The sequence below is a fragment of the Bos indicus genome, chromosome 15, assembly GCF_029378745.1.
Source record: "Bos indicus isolate NIAB-ARS_2022 breed Sahiwal x Tharparkar chromosome 15, NIAB-ARS_B.indTharparkar_mat_pri_1.0, whole genome shotgun sequence".
Classification (NCBI taxonomy): Eukaryota; Metazoa; Chordata; class Mammalia; order Artiodactyla; family Bovidae; genus Bos; species Bos indicus.
The window spans coordinates 84,174,664-84,192,225 of NC_091774.1; the positions used below are offsets into that span (position 1 = coordinate 84,174,664).

A 17,562-nucleotide genomic window follows, 5' to 3' on the forward strand; every position below is an offset into this window, starting at 1 on the left:
ATATCAGACCTTCTGAGACTTGCATTTTTGAATGGGATGTTTTGCTGTCATTGGTGATAAGTGCGGTGACGTTAGTTGATACGGTTCCCACTACACCCTCAGCTTCTGATTGCTCTCTGTTTTCTCAGTACAAGCACGGGGGACCCATCATTGCTGTGCAGGTGGAGAACGAGTATGGGTCCTACAACAAAGACCCCGCCTACATGCCTTACATCAAGAAGGTAAGAGTCAGCTCAGCTCACCTCTGCGCAGTCCCTCCACGGGCTCTAGTGTGATGTGTGGGCCTGTCACCCAGCACCGTTTACTAAGCAGTAAATCCTTTCTCCAGACCTTGATTGCAACAGGGTCCTCACTTGTGCCCTCCGTTGGCTGAGTTTAACAGGGATTTTGGTACATATGGTGCTGCGGGAGCCGAGAGTAACGGAACTGCCTTGACAGGACCCTGGAGGCCTTCTTGGAGGTGGAGGTTGCTGATCTGACCCCAGCACTCAAAGCAGCGGCCCCTCCTTCGGCTGCATGTTGGCTCCATCTGGGAATTGTTTAAACTCACTGTGCCCCGGGGCCATATGCCGTCTGTTAAGCAATGGTCTCTGGGGTGGAGCTCAGACATCCGATTCCAGCGTGCGGGTGGCTGGAGCCCCTGACCGAGTGTGCGGCAGAGCAGGCAAGGACAGGGCCAGAGTGACACCGAAAAGAACAGGTTCCTACTCAGAGGTGTGCTGCAGTCCATGGGGTTGCAAAGCCTCGGCTGCGATGAGTGACTGAATAACAGCTGCTCAGAACTGGCTCCTCTCGCTCGGCAGCTGAGACCTGGAACAGATGCATCCATTTCCCTAAGCCTCTGCTCTCTTCTGTGAATTGGGACTGATGGGAGGGTTGCCTGTCCCAACTGTATGTGCAGTCAAGTCGCAGGCTCAGTGCTGCTCCAGCATGCTTGGCAGCTGAGACCTGGAACAGATGCATCCATTTTTCTACGCCTCTGCTCTCTTCTGTGAATTGGGACTGATGGGAGGGTTGCCTGTCCCAACTGTATGTGCAGTCAAGTCACAGACTCAGTGCTGCTCCGGCATCCAGCGAGCGGTCAGCACACAGGACAGTGATGACATCACTGGCACCAGCATTTTGTACTTGGGAGGGTCGGGCCCCGTGTGCGTGGAGAAAGCCTCAGTGCCTCCAGCTGATCTGATGAGACCTTCTCCGGCCCCCGGTGTCCTGGGTGACCCCTGCTGTCACGGGGAGAGTCATGTCCATCTGGGGGCTCCTCCCGTCCCTGCAGACGCTTGGAGGTCCTCACCCAGTGTCCCCCTCCTCCCCTGCAGAGGGGCCAGGCTGCCTCGGGGAGGGTGCTGTTCTTGAAGCCAGATGGGGAGAGCTCAGTCCTTGTCTGGGGCAGGCTCAGGCCAGCGGGGCGTGTTCTGCCGCAGCTCCACCCTGAGACTCCCCTGGCCAGAGCCCCAGATGCCTATTCTCCTGTGCCTGTGGGGCTGGGCCAGGCTTCCCCAGTCCCCGGGCTGCAGGGAAGGAAGCTGCTCTGCTGTCTCTCTTACTGGGTGGTGACCCTGCTGTCTGGGATGGGGTGCATAAAGGGATGCTTGCCTGGTCTCGAAGCCCAGGGGAGGCTGGGCTCCTGGGACACGTTTCTCCCGGCCCCAGGGCCTGGTCCGGGCAGAGGTCAGAGTGTGACGTGGTGGGAGGTGTGAGGAAGGACAGTCTGTTGTCTGACCCCCTCGCAGGCCCTGCAGGACCGGGGGATCGCGGAGCTGCTCCTGACCTCAGACAACCAGGGCGGCCTGAAGAGCGGTGTTCTGGACGGAGGTACCTGCCAGGAGGCCGTTGGGGGTGGGGGCGGCGCCCTGGCCTGAGCTCTTGCGTGCTCGGCGCTGGAGGGGCGGACTGGTGGAGCACCAGGGACACCCAGGGCCCCGCGGATGGCAGGACGCGGGACAGCAAGGTGGGCGTCCAGCAAGGTCCCCAAAGAGGCCAGGCAGACCACACGGGCTGGTGTCCGGCAGGGACAGCTCGCTCGCAGCTGGGTCCTCAGGCCCTGTGGGCACCCCTCTCTCCTGGTGCTGGGTCCCCGCCAGCCGCTCCTATTGGAGCAGAGGCCTTCGCCCCGGTCTCCCTGCGCCGCGCCCTCCGCGTGCCCTTCTGAGAGCCCGGCCTGTCCCCGCGGGGCGGCGGTCTCTGCCGGCGCCGCGCTCCCTGCGTCCACGCTCACGGCTCCCAGCGCCTCTGCTCGCCCGAGGGCCGTGGTCCTCTCTCCCCGACGCTGCCCTCTGCAAGGCCGCAGTGGCCCCGAGTGACACGTGCAGTGCCCGCAGCCTCCAACCCGGTACCGTGGGCCTCTTCTCTCACTGGCTTTCGGGCACCTCTGGGCAGCCCCTCCCGGCGCGCCTCCCGAGGGGCCCATGCGGCGGCGCTGTCTCGTCAGTTGGGAACAGGACCCGGGCCCTGGGCTGAGGCGTCGGGCCCCGGAGCGCGCTTCAGCCGCGGGGACCACAGAGGAGTCTCGAGCGGCGGGTGCGGGGTCTCCGGGGCCCCTGGTGGCCCCGCCCAGGCCCCGCCCCTCCACCGCGGGCCCCGCCCCGGCCCCGCCCCTCCACCGCGGGCCCCACCCGCTCCACCTCGGGTCCCACCCCCTCCACCGTGGGCCCCGCCCCTCCACCGCGGGCCCCGCCCGGCCCCACCCCTCCACCGTGGGCCCTGCCCCTACCACGGACCCCACCCACGGCACCGCCTCTCTACCGTGGCCCCCTCCCCTCCACAACGGGGCTCCCCTCCACCACGGCCCCATCCCTGGCCCGTACCTGCTGCCTAGAATGATTTTTTTCAGTTAGTTAAATGAGATTAAAGCAAGACTTTCACCAGGTGAAAGAAATCTTGGAAATGCTCATGAACTGAGAGGCTAGCCTTGAGGTTTATACAGAAGCACGTATGAATAGGCAGTGAGCGGGAACCTGTGTGCAGCACAGAGCTCAGCTGGGTGCTTGGTGAAGACCCAGGGATGGGTAGGGGGCCGCGGGAGGGAGGCCCAGAGGGAGGGGCATGTGTATACCTACAGCTGATTCACGCTGTTGTGCAGCAGACACCAGCAACATTGTGGAGCGGTTATCCCCCAACAAAAACTCAAAACAAAACAATGAAAGAAACACGCGGTGCAGCCTCCGCGGCCCTCGCCCCGAGGTGCCCACTTTGAGCTGTTTACCTTTCACTTTGGCTCTGCCTCCGTGATTCTAAACAACCTGCACAGAGAGCCCTGTAGTGTGCACATCAAGTCCTCTCTCCTGCCGCCCTGGCCCCGCAGCTTTGCCGGGTGCAGCCGTCCCCCCACCACTGTCCTGATGGGCACGATGCTTGGGGCCTGAGTAAAGGTCCTTACACAGGCCGGGCAGCCCATCGTTGTTCTGGACGGTGTTCATGGCCAGCTCGCTTCCAGTGTAACCACCCATTGGTTTTCCTTTTCTTTCAAAGTTTTTTCTGTCCCTCCTCTTCTCTGTGTCTCTTACACACTTGACCAGCAGCTTCAAGCTCCCATCAGGGTGTTCTAAGACGCCTGTGCCTGTCGGAACCTGATCTAGTCCGATGCCCTCACTGTGTCCCTGGCCCGATGGTGGCCCAGGTCCCCTGGAGTCTGGGTCTGGGGACTTTGAAGTGTCGTCCGTCATTTTCTCCACGTGCTGCTGTGACTCAGGCCCTGTGCCTCTGCGGAGCCCGCCTTCCTCGGCTCTCTGTCGGCTGTCGGCTGGACAGAGTAGTCCTGGAGGCTGCTGCTCCCTGCTGTGCCGTCCCGCCTCTTCTCTGGTTCCGTCCTCTGTGGGTCCAAGGCACGTGTTCACCCTCTGCACCGTGTGGCTCTCCAGCTACCTGTCTTCTCCTTTTCCTTCTACTTTCTGGGCAATTTCCTCAACCACCTTCTCCCCATCCTTGTGTTTCCTGCACCACGTTTCCCTTGAATGCATTTCTTTTCTGATGGCCTGCTTGCCAGTGGCTGTGACTAGTGCCCTTCCCTGTGGGGTGACTGGACTGAGGTGGCCGTTCCAATCAGGGGAATCAGGTGTGGGTGTTGGGGGTGACTTTCACAGGATTAAGTGACTCTGGAGGGAACCTTTGGGCTGACACGATGAGAATCTGGGGGCAGGAAGGTGCAGGAGCCATCTTCTGGGCTTCCTCTTCTGCAAGTGCTCGGACCTCTGGGGCTTGGCTTTCTTAGGGGGCCAGGCATGGGGTGAGGGGAGAGGTGGCTGGAGGGGGCCACTGGGCTGTGGTGGGTCATCACCTCTGCTCTCATAGGCTGGTTACGACCCCCCTGCCCCTTTCCTGGCTCCCCAGGTTTCCCTGTACCATGCCCTCTGCGAGTCTCTGGCCGCCCCGCCCCTCCTCACCCTCCTTCCTATTCTCTGGCTCTGGAGGGGGTGGGATGGAGAAGGTGCAGGGCTCCCTCGGCTGGTTTGACCTGTGGCTCCCAGGTTTCTGCTGGGCCGGTTCAGACTGGCCCCCTGTCAGTGTGGCTCTTCGTGTTAAGTGAGGAGATTCCGGATGTGGGGTCTTCTCCATAGCAAGTGGGCCTCCCGGGGTCCCAGCTGACGTTTGGCTTTTTAAATACTTAATTAATTTTTCATTAGAGTTAAGTTGCTCTCCAGTGTTGTCAAGATCTCTTTTTCGGTTTTTGTTAACTCACCACGTGGCCCCTGGGACCTTCCTTCCCCGACCAGGGATGGAAACTGCGCCTCTGCAGGAGATGCACAGTCTTACCCACCAGATCTCCAGGGAAGCCCCGTGATCAGGGCTCACGTTCCACAGGAGACCACCCAATGAGCATCCATCTTCCTGGGCACAGCAGAGCTCAGGCCAGGGCACGTGGGCCCCTCTGTCCAGGGACAGGAAGCAGGCAAGAGCCTCGGAGCCAAAGTCTGCCTGAGGGCTGGCCGCGTCCATGCCCCTGGGTCAAACATGACACAGTGTTCTCGGTGCGCTTTTCCCTGGTGGGAAGCCATGGGGACTCTTGCTGGGGATGGGGCAGAACACTAGCCCTCCTCTAAGGCGTAAAAGGGGAGTCTTCTTAGATGGTCACCCAGTGCTGGAGGCTGGGGGTGCAAAGTGAACGTCAGACTGCGGGCTCCTGCGAAGGAGGAATTAAAGGAAGTGCACGCTCAGGTTGTGAAAATTATGTAAGTCAAACACAGCTGCTTAGTGAGCAGATCTCTGTAAGGTCTGTGCTGAGTGGTGGAATTTCCAAGATGAACCAGCCAAGTCTCCTGGCGACAGAGGAATTAAACTCTTGGTCGGCGGTTGGAGACGGTGTCAGGGTCAGTCTACTTGCTGGTGAGCTGAGGACGTCAGGGGCGTTCAGCCCTCCAGGCGAGGGGTGATCGCTGTCCCCTGTGTCCTTCCTGCCCGCAGTGCTGGCCACCATCAACCTCCAGTCACAGTCGGAGCTGCAGCTGTTCACCACCATCCTGCTGGGCGCACAGGTGCGTGCGCGCTGAGCCTGGGTCAGTGTCAGGGGCTTCAGTGGGCGGGGGGACCACGGGGCTCGGCCTTCAGCTCTGCCCCCTTCCCCATGCACGGCCCACCCCGCCCCATGCTGCCTGCCCCTGGGGAGGGGAGCCTGGTGCCAGAAGGTGTGTGGAGGTGAGTTCGTGCCTCTTGATGAGAAAGGGGGCCTTTCTGAAGGCCTGGAACTCGAGAGCTCCATGGACTCAGTGAGCCCCCAACGTGCTCCGTGTGGGGAAGGTGCTTCACTGCCTGGGTCTGGCCTTGACCCGCCGGGACTCTCGGGGCCCAGAAAGGCTGTTGTCTGTTGTCTTCAGCTGGCTGGGGGCACGGCCTATCAGGCTGGTGTGGAGTGGGCCTCACGGGCGATGAGGCTTCAAGGCCGCCCTCCCCTGCCTTAGTGCGGGTGGGCGGGTGTCCTCTCTGAGACCCTCGCCTGGAGGGGTTAGGGTGCTGGAGGGCTTGCCCCTGACCCATCCCAGCTGCTGCTGTCGGAAGGCAGGGGCGAGGTCCAGAGACTCAGCCACAGGAGCCCTGGGCAGTGGGAGGTCCCCAGGGCTGCCCCGCCCCACGCTTGGAGGGATGGGCAGGGAGGAGGCAGGATGGCGGGCCGGAGGGAGGTGCGCAGGTGGGCACCAGCCCCGCCCGCCCTCCCTCCCACACCCTGTGCCATGCCTGCTGGCAGGGTTCTGAGGCCACAGGGCCTCTGCCCTCAGGGACACTGAGACCCACTTGGGAAGAGCCCTGCGAGGTACACAGTCGCCCTCAAGGTCGTCTAGGAAAAGACGGTGCTGTGACCCTCAGCTTCTCCTCCTCCTTCTGGGAAGTGGAGGTTGTGCTGGAACTGACTCGTAGGGCCGCTGGAGGATCAAGTGGGTGATGTTTGGGGAGCACCCAGGACAGCTGTGCTCCCCATGGGCACCATGGAGTTGCACTTGGAGAGGTGGCTCAGGGCCGGCCAGCCTGCCCACTGCACCCGCCGCCAGCACCAGTGGCTTCTTGCCCGCTGCTCAGCTGCATGTTTTCCTCCAGAAAGGGGCCGTGGACCCATCCCGGTTCAGGTCAGAGGCCCCGTCTGGTGCTCAGGGGTTTCACACGCACCCCGCCAGCCCCAGTCTGTGCCCAGTGACCGGAGGGTGGATGTGGGCATCTCCAGGCGCCTCCCAGGGCTGGGCCGTGTGTGCTGACAGCTCCAGCTGCCTTGTCTCGTGTGACTGTCCCAGTAGCCCTGTCACTGGCCGCTGTGCGTCTGTTCTCCAGTTCAGGACACAGATTCCAGGACAGAGGCCCCCGGCAATCAGGTCAGGGCACGCAGCACAGTTGGTGCTGAGCCAGCCCCAAGCCACAGTGACTTGGGCTGTCGGCCGAAGTCCAGCCCTGGCCCTCAGCCTGGAGCTCCTCCCCGCAGGGGAGACTGCTGACCTGTGTGACTAGCGACCCTCGTTAGTGACCCAAATGTGGTACGAGTGTCCCCTTGGGAGGGGGGCAGCCTGGAGGAAGCTGAGCCCATGGCTTTCCCGTGGCGCGGTCAGGACCATCTCAGTGGACCATGATTCTGCGGTCCCCAGATGGAACGGGGGTGCATGTGCACCGGGGACCCTGACCGCCAGGCCGCCAGCTGCAGGAGCGCCCCCTGTGGGAGGGAGGAAGGTGCGCGGGGCCGGGAGCTGGGGCGGTGTTGGTGCAGCCCCTGGGCAGCTCCCTCGAAGGTCAGCATGTGGCTGAGGAAGGGCTGGGCGGGCGGAGGTGCCAGCTAACTACTCCCTTTGGTGCACAGGGTAGTCAGCCCAAGATGGTGATGGAGTACTGGACGGGCTGGTTTGACTCGTGGGGTGGCCCCCACTACATCCTGGACTCCTCAGGTGGGTGCTCCGCGGACCCCGTGCAGCCTGTGCTGGCCTCTGACGCAGGACTGAGCTCCAGAGGAGCTGCTGATGGTGTGAACTGGCTGCCGTGTGGCACTCTGGGCATCTGTGCGCACAGGCAGCTCCTGAGAACGTCCAGAGTCCTCTGTCTCGACAGGGGAAGGAGCGGTCAGACACCCCTCTGGGGTCTTTGTAATAGTTCTGGAGTAGTGATGAATGACCGTCACTGGCATCCAGCCGACACAGGACGTGTGTAAAGAGGAGATAAAAACCCGGAGTCCAGAACAGACGTGTCCATGTGTGTAGTGCAGGTGTTCTCTGTCTGCACTCTGCGTGCATGTGCAGGTGTGGGTGTGGGCAGGTGTGAGTGTGGGCGGGTGTGAGTGGGTGTGGGCGGGTGTGGGTGTGGGCAGGTGTGAGTGTGGCCGGGTGTGAGTGGGTGTGAGCGGATGTGGGTGTGGGCGGGTGTGAGTGGGTGTGGGCGGGTGTGGGTGTGGCCGGGTGTGAGTGGGTGTGGACGGGTGTGGGTGTGGGCAGGTGTGAGTGGGTGTGGGCGGGTGTGGGTGTGGGCGAGTGTGAGTGTGGCCGGGTGTGAGTGAGTGTGGGCGGGTGTGGGTGTGGGCAGGTGTGAGCAGGTGTTGGCAGGTGGAGGTGTGGGCGGGTGTGGGTGTGGGCGAGTGTGAGTGTGGCCGGGTGTGAGTGAGTGTGGGCGGGTGTGGGTGTGGGCAGGTGTGAGCAGGTGTTGGCAGGTGGAGGTGTGGGCAGGTGTGGGTATGAGCGGGTGTGAGCGGGTGTGGGTGTGGGCAGGTGTGAGTGTGTGTGGGCAGGTGTAAGCGAGTGTGGGCAGGTGGAGGTGTGGGCAGGTGTGGGTATGAGCGGATGTGAGTGGGAGTAGGCAGGTGTGGGCGAGTGTGGGCAGGTGTGGGTGTGGGTGACTGTGAGCGGGTGTGGGCAGGTGTGGGCAAGTGTGGGCAGGTGGAGGTGTGGACGAGTGTGAGCAGGTGGAGGTGTGGGCGAGTGTGGGCAGGTGCAGGTGTGTGTGGGTGTGAGCAGGTGTGGGCAGGTGTGGGTGAGTGTGGGCGGGTGTTAGCAGGTGTGGGCAGGTGTGGGCGGGTATGGGTGGGTGTGGGCGGGTGGAGGTGTGGGCGGGTGTGAGCAGGTGGAGGTGTGGGCAGGTATGGGTGTGGGTGGGTGTGAGAGGGTGTGGGCAGGTGTGGGCGAGTGTGGGCAGGTGGAGGTGTGGGCAGGTGCGGACAGATGTGAGAGGCCCAGAAGCCCGGCTTCCTGCGCTGTGAGATGTGGACGCCCCCACTGCTCTGGAGGATGCAGAGACCGCCCCCCCCACCCCCGTGACCTCTCGTTTTGAAGACCTGGGTGCTTCTGGGCTTCGCTGGTGGCTCAGCAAAGAACGTGCCAGGAACACAGGAGGTCCAGGGTCTGTGCTCACAGACCACATTGCAGGCAGCCTCCCTGCACGTCAGCTGGGCGCACCTGGCATTTCCCTGGGGTGAATCCCCAGCTAGCACTGCTTCCTTCACGCGGGCGTGATCTTCTCCAGGAAGAGGACTGTCAAAGATGTCGGTTCCCCCCAGATTCATCAACAGCCAGTGTTATTAATCAATAATGGTAACATTTGCTGTCTGACAGGGGCCTTGCTTGGCTCCCCTGTGGCTCAGTGGTAATGAATCTGCCTGCAGTGCAGGAGACGTGGGTTCAATCGCTGGGTCCAGAAAACCCCCTGGAGGAGGAAATGGCGACCATCTCCAGTGCTGTTGCCTGGAGAATCCCATGGACAGAGGAGCCTGGTGGGCTGTAGTTCATGGGGTCGCAGAGAGGCAGACGTGACTCAGCGACTAAACAGCAGCGCCTTGTTCAGCTCTTTTCCTTCAGCTGGTGCAGGGGTTTCAAACTGTATGTGATGTTCATTAACCGTGCATGTTACTCCTCCACTGATCCTGTGCGTGTGGTGGGCTTGTTCTCCAGCCCAAGTAGGGTGGGGGGGCGCTCAGACCATGCCTCTAATCAGGTCCTCCAGGTGAGCAGCGGGCGAAGCCCCCTGGGCGGGGGCTGGGGGGCGCGGCCCCGGCTGCAGCCTGGCCCCAGGCAGACTCATCTGGGAACTGAAAGCCGAGCACTGGACTCTGGGCCTCTGGCCACGGACTGCGGCTGGGGTCAGGGAAGCCACGGGCTGGAGCCGTGAGGGGCCTCCCAGGGGCTCAGGGCTTGTGACCGCTTGGCCATCAGACGTCCCTCCCTGCAGAGGTCTTGAACACGGTGTCGGCCATCGTCAAAGCCGGCTCGTCCATCAACCTGTACATGTTCCACGGGGGCACCAACTTCGGCTTCATCGGAGGAGCCATGCACTTCCAGGACTACAAGCCCGATGTCACCAGTTACGGTGCGTATCCCCGATGGGGCACTCACAGCACTCCTGGGCACTCCAGGGGTGTCCCTCGGGGACAGCGGCTGGCACCTCCCATGTGAAGGCGAGGTTTTGTCCGGACTGTCACCGAAGCTTCCAGGGTGTGGGAGACCAGTTGGCTGGGGAAGGAAGCACAGCCCAGGCCAGGAGGGGTGGCCCTTGGGGGCCTCCCGCCTGCCGAGTGGGGTCTGGACACTCTGGGGCCGTTCATGTGTTCAGTGTGTGTGGCATTCTGACTGACGGGCGGCTCACGTCGAGCGTCTTGCCTGTGGCATTGCTGGGGCGAGGAGCCCACTGCTGAGCCCGCCTCCTCCCGCGACGTTGTCCTGGGGCCTGTCTGGTGTCTCGCAGACTATGATGCAGTGCTGACGGAGGCCGGGGACTACACGGCCAAGTACACAAAGCTCCGGGAGTTCTTCGGCTCCATGGCAGGTACCTGCATGCTGGCCGCTGCTCTGAGACCTCAGGAAACTGGCTTCCTCCCCTTCCCCCTCACCATCCTCCCACATCTCCCTCCGTTGCACCGTCCTCCCCTCCTCCTCCCCTCCCCCGTCCTCCCCCCTCCCCCCGACCTCCCCCTCCCCCATCACCCTCCCCTCCCCCACCATCCTCCCCTCCCCCACCCCACCCCACCTCCCTGTGCAGGAACTTCCTATAAAGGACAGGGAAGTATGAGCGACTGTTGTTATCTGAGTAGGGGTCTTGCCAGCTTCACCTCCTCACAGGTGTCTATGTTTCGAAGAGTGTGAGAAGCAAGCCCTGTCCAGCCCTCATCTTCCTGGGGGTTCTCTGTGTGGCTGGCAGGGGTGTGCTCTGCTGTGTGTGGGCAGGAGCTGGGGCCAGTGGTGGCTGGGGGCGCAGTGACTGTTGGGTCCTTTGGGGACGCCCACCGTCTGCTTGTGGTGCAGGGGCCCCTCTTCCCGTCCCGCCCGACCTTCTTCCCAAGACGGCGTATGACCCAGTGACACCAGCTTTCTACGTGTCCCTGTGGGATGCCCTGAATTTCCTGGAGCTGGTGAGTGCAAGCTGGGCCCTGGGCTCAGGGCCTCATCCCCCGCCACGGACTGCGGACTGCAGCTGGGCCCACAGACGCTCTGAGCTTCCAGCAGCTACTGAGCTGGACGATGAAGAGAACAAGTCTCCACGGGGCTCCATCCTGGCCTCAGCTCAAAGTGCAGAGGACAGGCTGACGGGAGGAGGAGGGGGGAGGGATGCAGGGAGCCAGAGGAGGAGCCACGGAGGAGGGGGGAGGGAATGCAGGGAGCCAGAGGAGGAGCACGGAGGAGGGGGGAGGGATGCAGGGAGCCAGAGGAGGAGCATGGAGGAGGGGGTAGGGATGCAGGGAGCCAGAGGAGGAGCATGGAGGAGGCGGGGGGGAATGCAGGGAGCCAGAGGAGGAGCACGGAGGAGGGGGTAGGGATGCAGGGAGCCAGAGGAGGAGCACGGAGGAGGCGGGGGGGATGCAGGGAGCCAGAGGAGGAGCACGGAGGAGGGGGTAGGGATGCAGGGAGCCAGAGGAGGAGCACGGAGGAGGGGGGGGGATGCAGGGAGCCAGAGGAGGAGCATGGAGGAGGGGGGAGGGATGCAGGGAGCCAGAGGAGGAGCACGGAGGAGGGGGGAGGGATGCAGGGAGCCAGAGGAGGAGCACGGAGGAGGGGGGAGGGATGCAGGGAGCCAGAGGAGGAGCACGGAGGAGGCGGGGGGGATGCAGGGAGCCAGAGGAGGAGCACGGAGGAGGGGGTAGGGATGCAGGGAGCCAGAGGAGGAGCATGGAGGAGCAAGGGGGCCGAGGCGGGGTCCACCCTGAGCCCCAGGCCCCTGTGCTCAGCTTCCTTCTGTCCCTGTCCCCTGACCCTGATGAGGAATCAGACAGGACTGTGGCACTTGCCCGAGTGACAGCAAATAGAAAGCGGTCATCCTTACCACGCCCCATGTGCTGACCCCACGAGGCCGCCCGCACCCTGTGCCCCGCGCCCTGGAAGGCGAGGTGGCCTCTTTCAGTCAGCCTCACCCCCGTCTCCTGTCTGTGCAGCCAGTCACCTCGGAGAACCCGGTCAACATGGAGAACCTCCCGATCAACGGGGGCAGCGGGCAGTCCTTCGGGTACACGCTATACGAGACCACAATCACTGCGTCCGGCGTCCTCACTGCCCTTGTGCGTGACCGGGGACAGGTAGGGGCAACCCCGCACCCAGATGCTCCCACGTGTGGAGATGGCCCCACACCGCGGCCTCCATTTCCTCCCCACCCCTGGGTCCTCCCCTCTGCGTACCGGGCCGGGACCCCCAGGACCCCGCCGACGCTGTGGCCCGCACCTGCTCCTCGGGCAGGTGTTCCTGAACACGTTCTTCCTGGGGACCCTCGACTACAAGAAGAAGACGATCATCATCCCCATGGTCCAGGTTTGTCCGGGCGGGGGCCGGAAGGGGGCCGGGACTGGGGGTTGCCACAGAGGTGGGGTGAGTGTGGCTCTGTGATCAGGGACCCTGTCCCGTGCTCAGAGTTCAGGGAGAACTGGGGCGCCACCGAGAAAGCCCGAGGGGCGGCTGGGGCTTCCTCAGGGCGCCCTGTGCTGCCCACAGGGGTTCACGACGCTGAGGATCCTGGTGGAGAACTGCGGGAGAGTCAACTACGGGGACAACATCGACCAGCAGCGCAAAGGTGGGTCTTGGTGCCGCCCGCCTGGCCTTCCCCACAGGAGCACCGCAGGGCACGGGGCTGTGCCAGAGGGGCTCCAGGGTGGATGGGGGTTCCTGGAGCCCCTGGAGGGGTGAGTCCTGGGGTCCCTCTGGAGGGGTGAGTCCTAGGCACCCCTAGAGGGGTGAGTCCTGGGAGCCCCTGGAGGGGTGAGTCCTGGGAACCCCTGGAGGGGTGAGTCCTGGGGTCCCCCTGGAAGGGTGAGTCCTGGGAGCCTCTGCAGGGGTGAGACCTGGGGGGCCCTGGAGGGGTGAGTCCTAGGGACCCCTGGAGGGGTGAGTCCTGGGGTCCCTCTGGAGGGGTGAGTCCTGGGGTACCCTGGAGGGGTGAGTCCTGGGGTCCCTCTGGAGGGGTGAGTCCTAGGCACCCCTAGAGGGGTGAGTCCTGGGAGCCCCTGGAGGGGTGAGTCCTGGGAACCCCTGGAGGGGTGAGTCCTGGGGTCCCCCTGGAAGGGTGAGTCCTGGGAGCCTCTGCAGGGGTGAGACCTGGGGGGCCCTGGAGGGGTGAGTCCTAGGGACCCCTGGAGGGGTGAGTCCTGGGGTCCCTCTGGAGGGGTGAGTCCTGGGGTACCCTGGAGGGGTGAGTCCTGGGGTCCCTCTGGAGGGGTGAGTCCTAGGCACCCCTAGAGGGGTGAGTCCTGGGAGCCCCTGGAGGGGTGAGTCCTGGGAACCCCTGGAGGGGTGAGTCCTGGGGTCCCCCTGGAAGGGTGAGTCCTGGGAGCCTCTGCAGGGGTGAGACCTGGGGGGCCCTGGAGGGGTGAGTCCTAGGGACCCCTGGAGGGGTGAGTCCTGGGGTCCCTCTGGAGGGGTGAGTCCTGGGGTACCCTGGAGGGGTGAGTCCTAGGGACCCCTGGAGGGGTGAGTCCTGGGGTCCCTCTGGAGGGGTGAGTCCTGGGGTACCCTCGAGGGGTGAGTCCTGGGAGCCCCTGGAGGGGTGAGTCTTGGGGTCCCCCTGGAAGGGTGAGTCCTGGGAGCCTCTGGAGGGGTGAATCCTAGGCACCCCTGGAGGGGTGAGTCCTGGGAGCCCCTGGAGGGGTGAGTCCTGGGAACCCCTGGAGGGATGAGCCCTGGGGTCCCCCTGGAGGGGTGAGTCCTGGGAGCCCCTGGAGGGATGAGTCCTGGGATCCCCCTGGAAGGGTGAGTCCTGGGAGCCTCTGGAGGGGTGAGTCCTGGGGGTCCCTTGCAGGGTGAGTCCTAGGGACCCCTGGAGGGGTGAGTCCTGGGGTCCCTCTGGAGGGATGAGTCCTAGGGACCCCTGGAGGGGTGAGTCCTGGGGTCCCTCTGGAGGGGGTGAGTCCTGGGAGCCTCTGGAGGGGTGAGACCTGGGGGGCCCTGGAGGGGTGAGTCCTAGGGACCCCTGGAGGGGTGAGTCCTGGGGTCCCTCTGGAGGGGTGAGTCCTGGGGTCCCTCTGGAGGGGTGAGTCCTGGGGTACCCTGGAGGGGTGAGTCCTGGGAGCCTCTGGAGGGGTGAGACCTGGGGGGCCCTGGCGGGGTGAGTCCTGGGGTCCCTCTGGAAGGGTAAGTCCTGGGGTACCCTGGAGGGGGTTAGTCCTAGGAGCCCCTGGAGGGGGTGAGTCCTGAGGGACCCTGGAGGGGTGAGTCCTGGGGGCTTTCTGAACCTTCTCTCTCTTCTTATCTATCAAACCCGCGGGGTTTCATGCAGTCTGAGATAGGAGCTGGATGAGAACCCCCCAGACCCCTGGGGCCTCCCTCAGGCTTGCAGCCATGGCCTCCCCTGCTCCCCCATCCTCCTGGGGTCCCTGGCCGGGTCACTGGTCTGCTCCATCTGGGCCGCAGAACACTGACCTCAGTAGCTGCAGGCTAAGATGTCCTGGTCAAACCCGTCATTTGGGTCTCCTTTCCTATTGAAAGCCTCAACCCCAAAGGGAGTGCCCTCCAGAAGGCCCAGAGGCAGACGCCACCTCAGGCCCCCTCAGAGCCACCCCGGGCAACCCCCAGAACACCCAGAGGCAGATGCCACCGGGCGCCCCATTAGAAGGCCCAGAGACAGAGGCCAGCCCAGGCGGGCCCTCAGAAGGCCCAGAAGCCTGGGGCTGGCAGACTCTACCCGCTGGCTCGCAGGGCTTTGGGATGGCAGGGAAGAAATTAGTGTGTGAAGAGACCCCTGGGGAGCTGGCCTCTCCGGGGAGGGGAGTCTTTTCTGGAACTTTCCGGAAGCAGTCCAAGTATGTGCCTGGCCCGCTGGGCCCCTGTCGGCCCTCCTCGCCCAGTGTCCTGACCCCTTCCCACAGGTATCATTGGAAATGTCTATCTGAACGATTCTCCCCTGAAAAAATTCAAAATCTACAGCCTGGAGATGGACAGGAGCTTTCTGCAGAGGTCTGTCCCGCCCTATGCCACCCGAGGGCAGAAGACGCTGCCCTGCCTCGCCCCTGCCCTGCCCCGCCCCGCCCCGGGGTCCCTGGGACCCCCTCCCCAACCATTGCCACAGGCCATAGGGCGGGCGGGGGCTCTGGACACAGGCGACCCGTGAAGGGCCCCTCCCTGTCCGTCTGCCCGCAGGTTCACTGCAGACAAGTGGAAACCTCTGACGGAGGAGCCCGTGTTCCCTGCGTTCTTCCTGGGAGCCCTGTCTGTCTTGGACTCCCCCTATGACACCTTTGTGAAGCTGGAGGTGTGTATCCCCCACCGGGGCGTGCACACCGCGTGTGCCCACAGGCTCTCCGTCGTGGCGTCCCTGGTGGAGAGCACTGGGCGGGCTTCTCAGGGCCAAGACTGGGGGTCCAGTCTGAGCCGAGCACCCTGCGGGGGCAGCTGCAGGCTGGGGGCAGTCCTGGCTGGTCCCTCGGAAGGCAAGAGCTCCTGTCACTCTTGAGTTCAGCCAACTGATGCGTCCTTCTGCTTCTCGTAGGGCTGGGAAAAGGGGGTCGTGTTCATCAACAACCAGAACCTCGGCCGCTACTGGAACATCGGGCCCCAGGAGACCCTCTACCTCCCAGGCGCCTGGCTGGACGTAGGCTTAAATAAGGTGGGGGCTTGTCCCCTGGGACCCCTCCTCAGCCCCGCCCTCCCTGCCCTGCCGTGTTTCCCAGGGGGCCTGGGTGGGCGGGAGAGGACAGACGTTCCGCCCGGAGACAGGCTGGCCATCTCCCCCAGATCATCGTCTTTGAAGAAAAGATGGCGCAACGGATAATCCAGTTCGTGGACACGCCCAACCTGGGCCAGCACGAGTACGTGCACTGAGCCGCCCAGGCCCGCGACCCCGCTGACCGCTGACCGGCCTGTGCCCGCTCCGGCCGCCCTTGGGAGTCTGCCTGCGGCTGCAGTTCACCCTTGCCCTGCAGGACCGGAGGCTCGAGGAGAGGGTGAGGGGCCCTCCCTCCCGGAGCGCCTCCCCGCTCCCCTGAGCCAGACGGGGACTGTTCACTGTGGGGGCTGGTGGGGCCCGGCTCCTGAGTGCTTGCTCCTCTGCCCCTGGCCCAGCCGTGCCCTCGTCCCTGTGGCCCCAGCTCTGAGCTGGGGCGCACGTGCTGTCCATGGAGGGTGGGGGGAGCCCGCTGTCCCTTCACGACCTGCCCAGGTCTCTCTGCCATCCTGGGAGGACGCCAGTGCAGTGCAGAGCCTGCGGCCTCCTCTGCGCTCCCCAGGGTCGCATCTGAGAGTTGGGCCTCACCTCCTGCATCCACTCGTTCCCTCCCCGCTCCACGTGACGAAGCATCCACTGAGAGGAAAGGCCACTGCTCTGGGGAATTGGGGGGGGCGGGGCCGGGCAGCCTCCTCCCACATGTGCATCCAGACCCCCGGGTGTGCCCAGGGGTGAGTCCTCTGCGGGGCTCCAATTCGCTGCCCTGAGTTGCAATAAAGCCACAGAGTTGATTCCAGGCCTGCTTGGCAGTGTCTCTCTGACTCGGTCTGTGTGCGGGGAGCTGAGACACGGGCTTGTGGGGCTGGGCACAGAGTCAGCCCAGCTGGTGGGGAATGCAGACCGTCTGGTGGGCAGGAGGCGGCTGGGCCGGCGGGCGCGCGTCCTCACGGACCTGCATTCTTCTGCCACCAACGGAGGCTCTTCTGTAATAGCCCCAGTCCAAGGGCGGATTCCTCCCGGGAGTGGGACACGGCTCGGGTCTCCCGGGGGCACCAGTGTGCCGCCCCCGGGCCCACAAGCCGGGTCAAGGGCAGACAGTCACGGCGGGCTGAACCCCGTGGTCCTGCTGGAGGCAGACAGTGGAGCTCACTGAAACGAACCTGTGGGCCATGGCGGGCAGCGGGGAGGTATCCAGAGCACGTCCTGATCTCGTCCAAACTAACCAGCCCTTCCTGCCCCGTGTTCCGCGGGAAGCTCGGAGCTGAGCACCAGGAGCCGAGGCCCCGGCCGGGCCCCATGTGGCCCGTGGGTGCGAGTCCACCCGGGCACGCCTGGGGTCTGCAGTGAGCATGCCCTGCATGGCCCTGTGCCACCTGACACGCAGCCCTTCCTGGGCGAGGTCCCTGGCTCCACCCATCTTCATGACTTCCCTGCCCGGTGACCCCAGCTTGTCCGTCCAAGCACCTAGGCAGGACATGCCCTGCTGCTCACCCAGCCTCTGAGTGCTGGGCGTCTGAGGCCCTCCCAGGCCTCCTCCCGCTCCGTCCGTACTTGCTGCTGAGGCCGTGCATGAAGGGCTTGTCAACAGCCTTCAGGCTTGTTCTCCGCAACGTGCATCCCCGTCTGAGCTCAGGGGCCCCAGCCGCTGGCTGCTCACCTCCCGTGAGTGTGTGAGTCACATGACCCCACACTGTTGTCGCCGCGTGGACCCCTGCAGTCTGCCTGGAGCGATGGACAAAGCTCTCTGCTCTGTCTGGCTCTCCTCGGCTCCTCTCAAACCCCGTACCTGGCCCAGCAGCTCACCCCGCCACGCGCCCAGACCTGACCCACCTCGCCGGACCCGCCATGGTCTCCAGCCGCCTGCCCTCGTCCTGTTCGTGGGGAGCACAGGAGGCAAGCGATTCTTCCAGAAGGCCGGCTGGACCAAGCCCACCCTCTGCTCCGAAAGTCTGGCAGCCCCTCCTCCCACTCCCAGGCCGCCTGTCCAGTGTCCCCTGCTCTCGTGTCTGACACCCCACCCCCCAGAGTCAGCTGCCCTCA

The 17,562-nt window shown here is 64.2% G+C and overlaps 1 protein-coding gene across 2 annotated transcripts in view; it reads left to right on the forward strand.

The window, feature by feature from the left end:
* Nucleotides 1-16,318, forward strand: part of LOC109569945 (beta-galactosidase-1-like protein 2) — a 40,081-nt gene extending 23,763 nt beyond the window's left edge. For both annotated transcript variants that reach the window (XM_070767559.1, XM_019975751.2), the window contains 14 exons: nt 129-221; nt 1,734-1,815; nt 5,401-5,471; nt 7,271-7,355; nt 9,619-9,756; nt 10,132-10,212; nt 10,689-10,795; nt 11,813-11,953; nt 12,111-12,182; nt 12,363-12,441; nt 14,729-14,816; nt 15,000-15,111; nt 15,349-15,465; nt 15,594-16,318. In XM_070767559.1, coding sequence (XP_070623660.1) covers nt 129-221; nt 1,734-1,815; nt 5,401-5,471; nt 7,271-7,355; nt 9,619-9,756; nt 10,132-10,212; nt 10,689-10,795; nt 11,813-11,953; nt 12,111-12,182; nt 12,363-12,441; nt 14,729-14,816; nt 15,000-15,111; nt 15,349-15,465; nt 15,594-15,680 — 1,353 coding nt within the window. In that variant the 3' untranslated portion in view covers nt 15,681-16,318. The remainder of the gene's footprint in view (nt 1-128; nt 222-1,733; nt 1,816-5,400; nt 5,472-7,270; nt 7,356-9,618; nt 9,757-10,131; nt 10,213-10,688; nt 10,796-11,812; nt 11,954-12,110; nt 12,183-12,362; nt 12,442-14,728; nt 14,817-14,999; nt 15,112-15,348; nt 15,466-15,593) is intronic.
* The last annotated feature ends 1,244 nt before the right edge of the window (nt 16,319-17,562 follow it).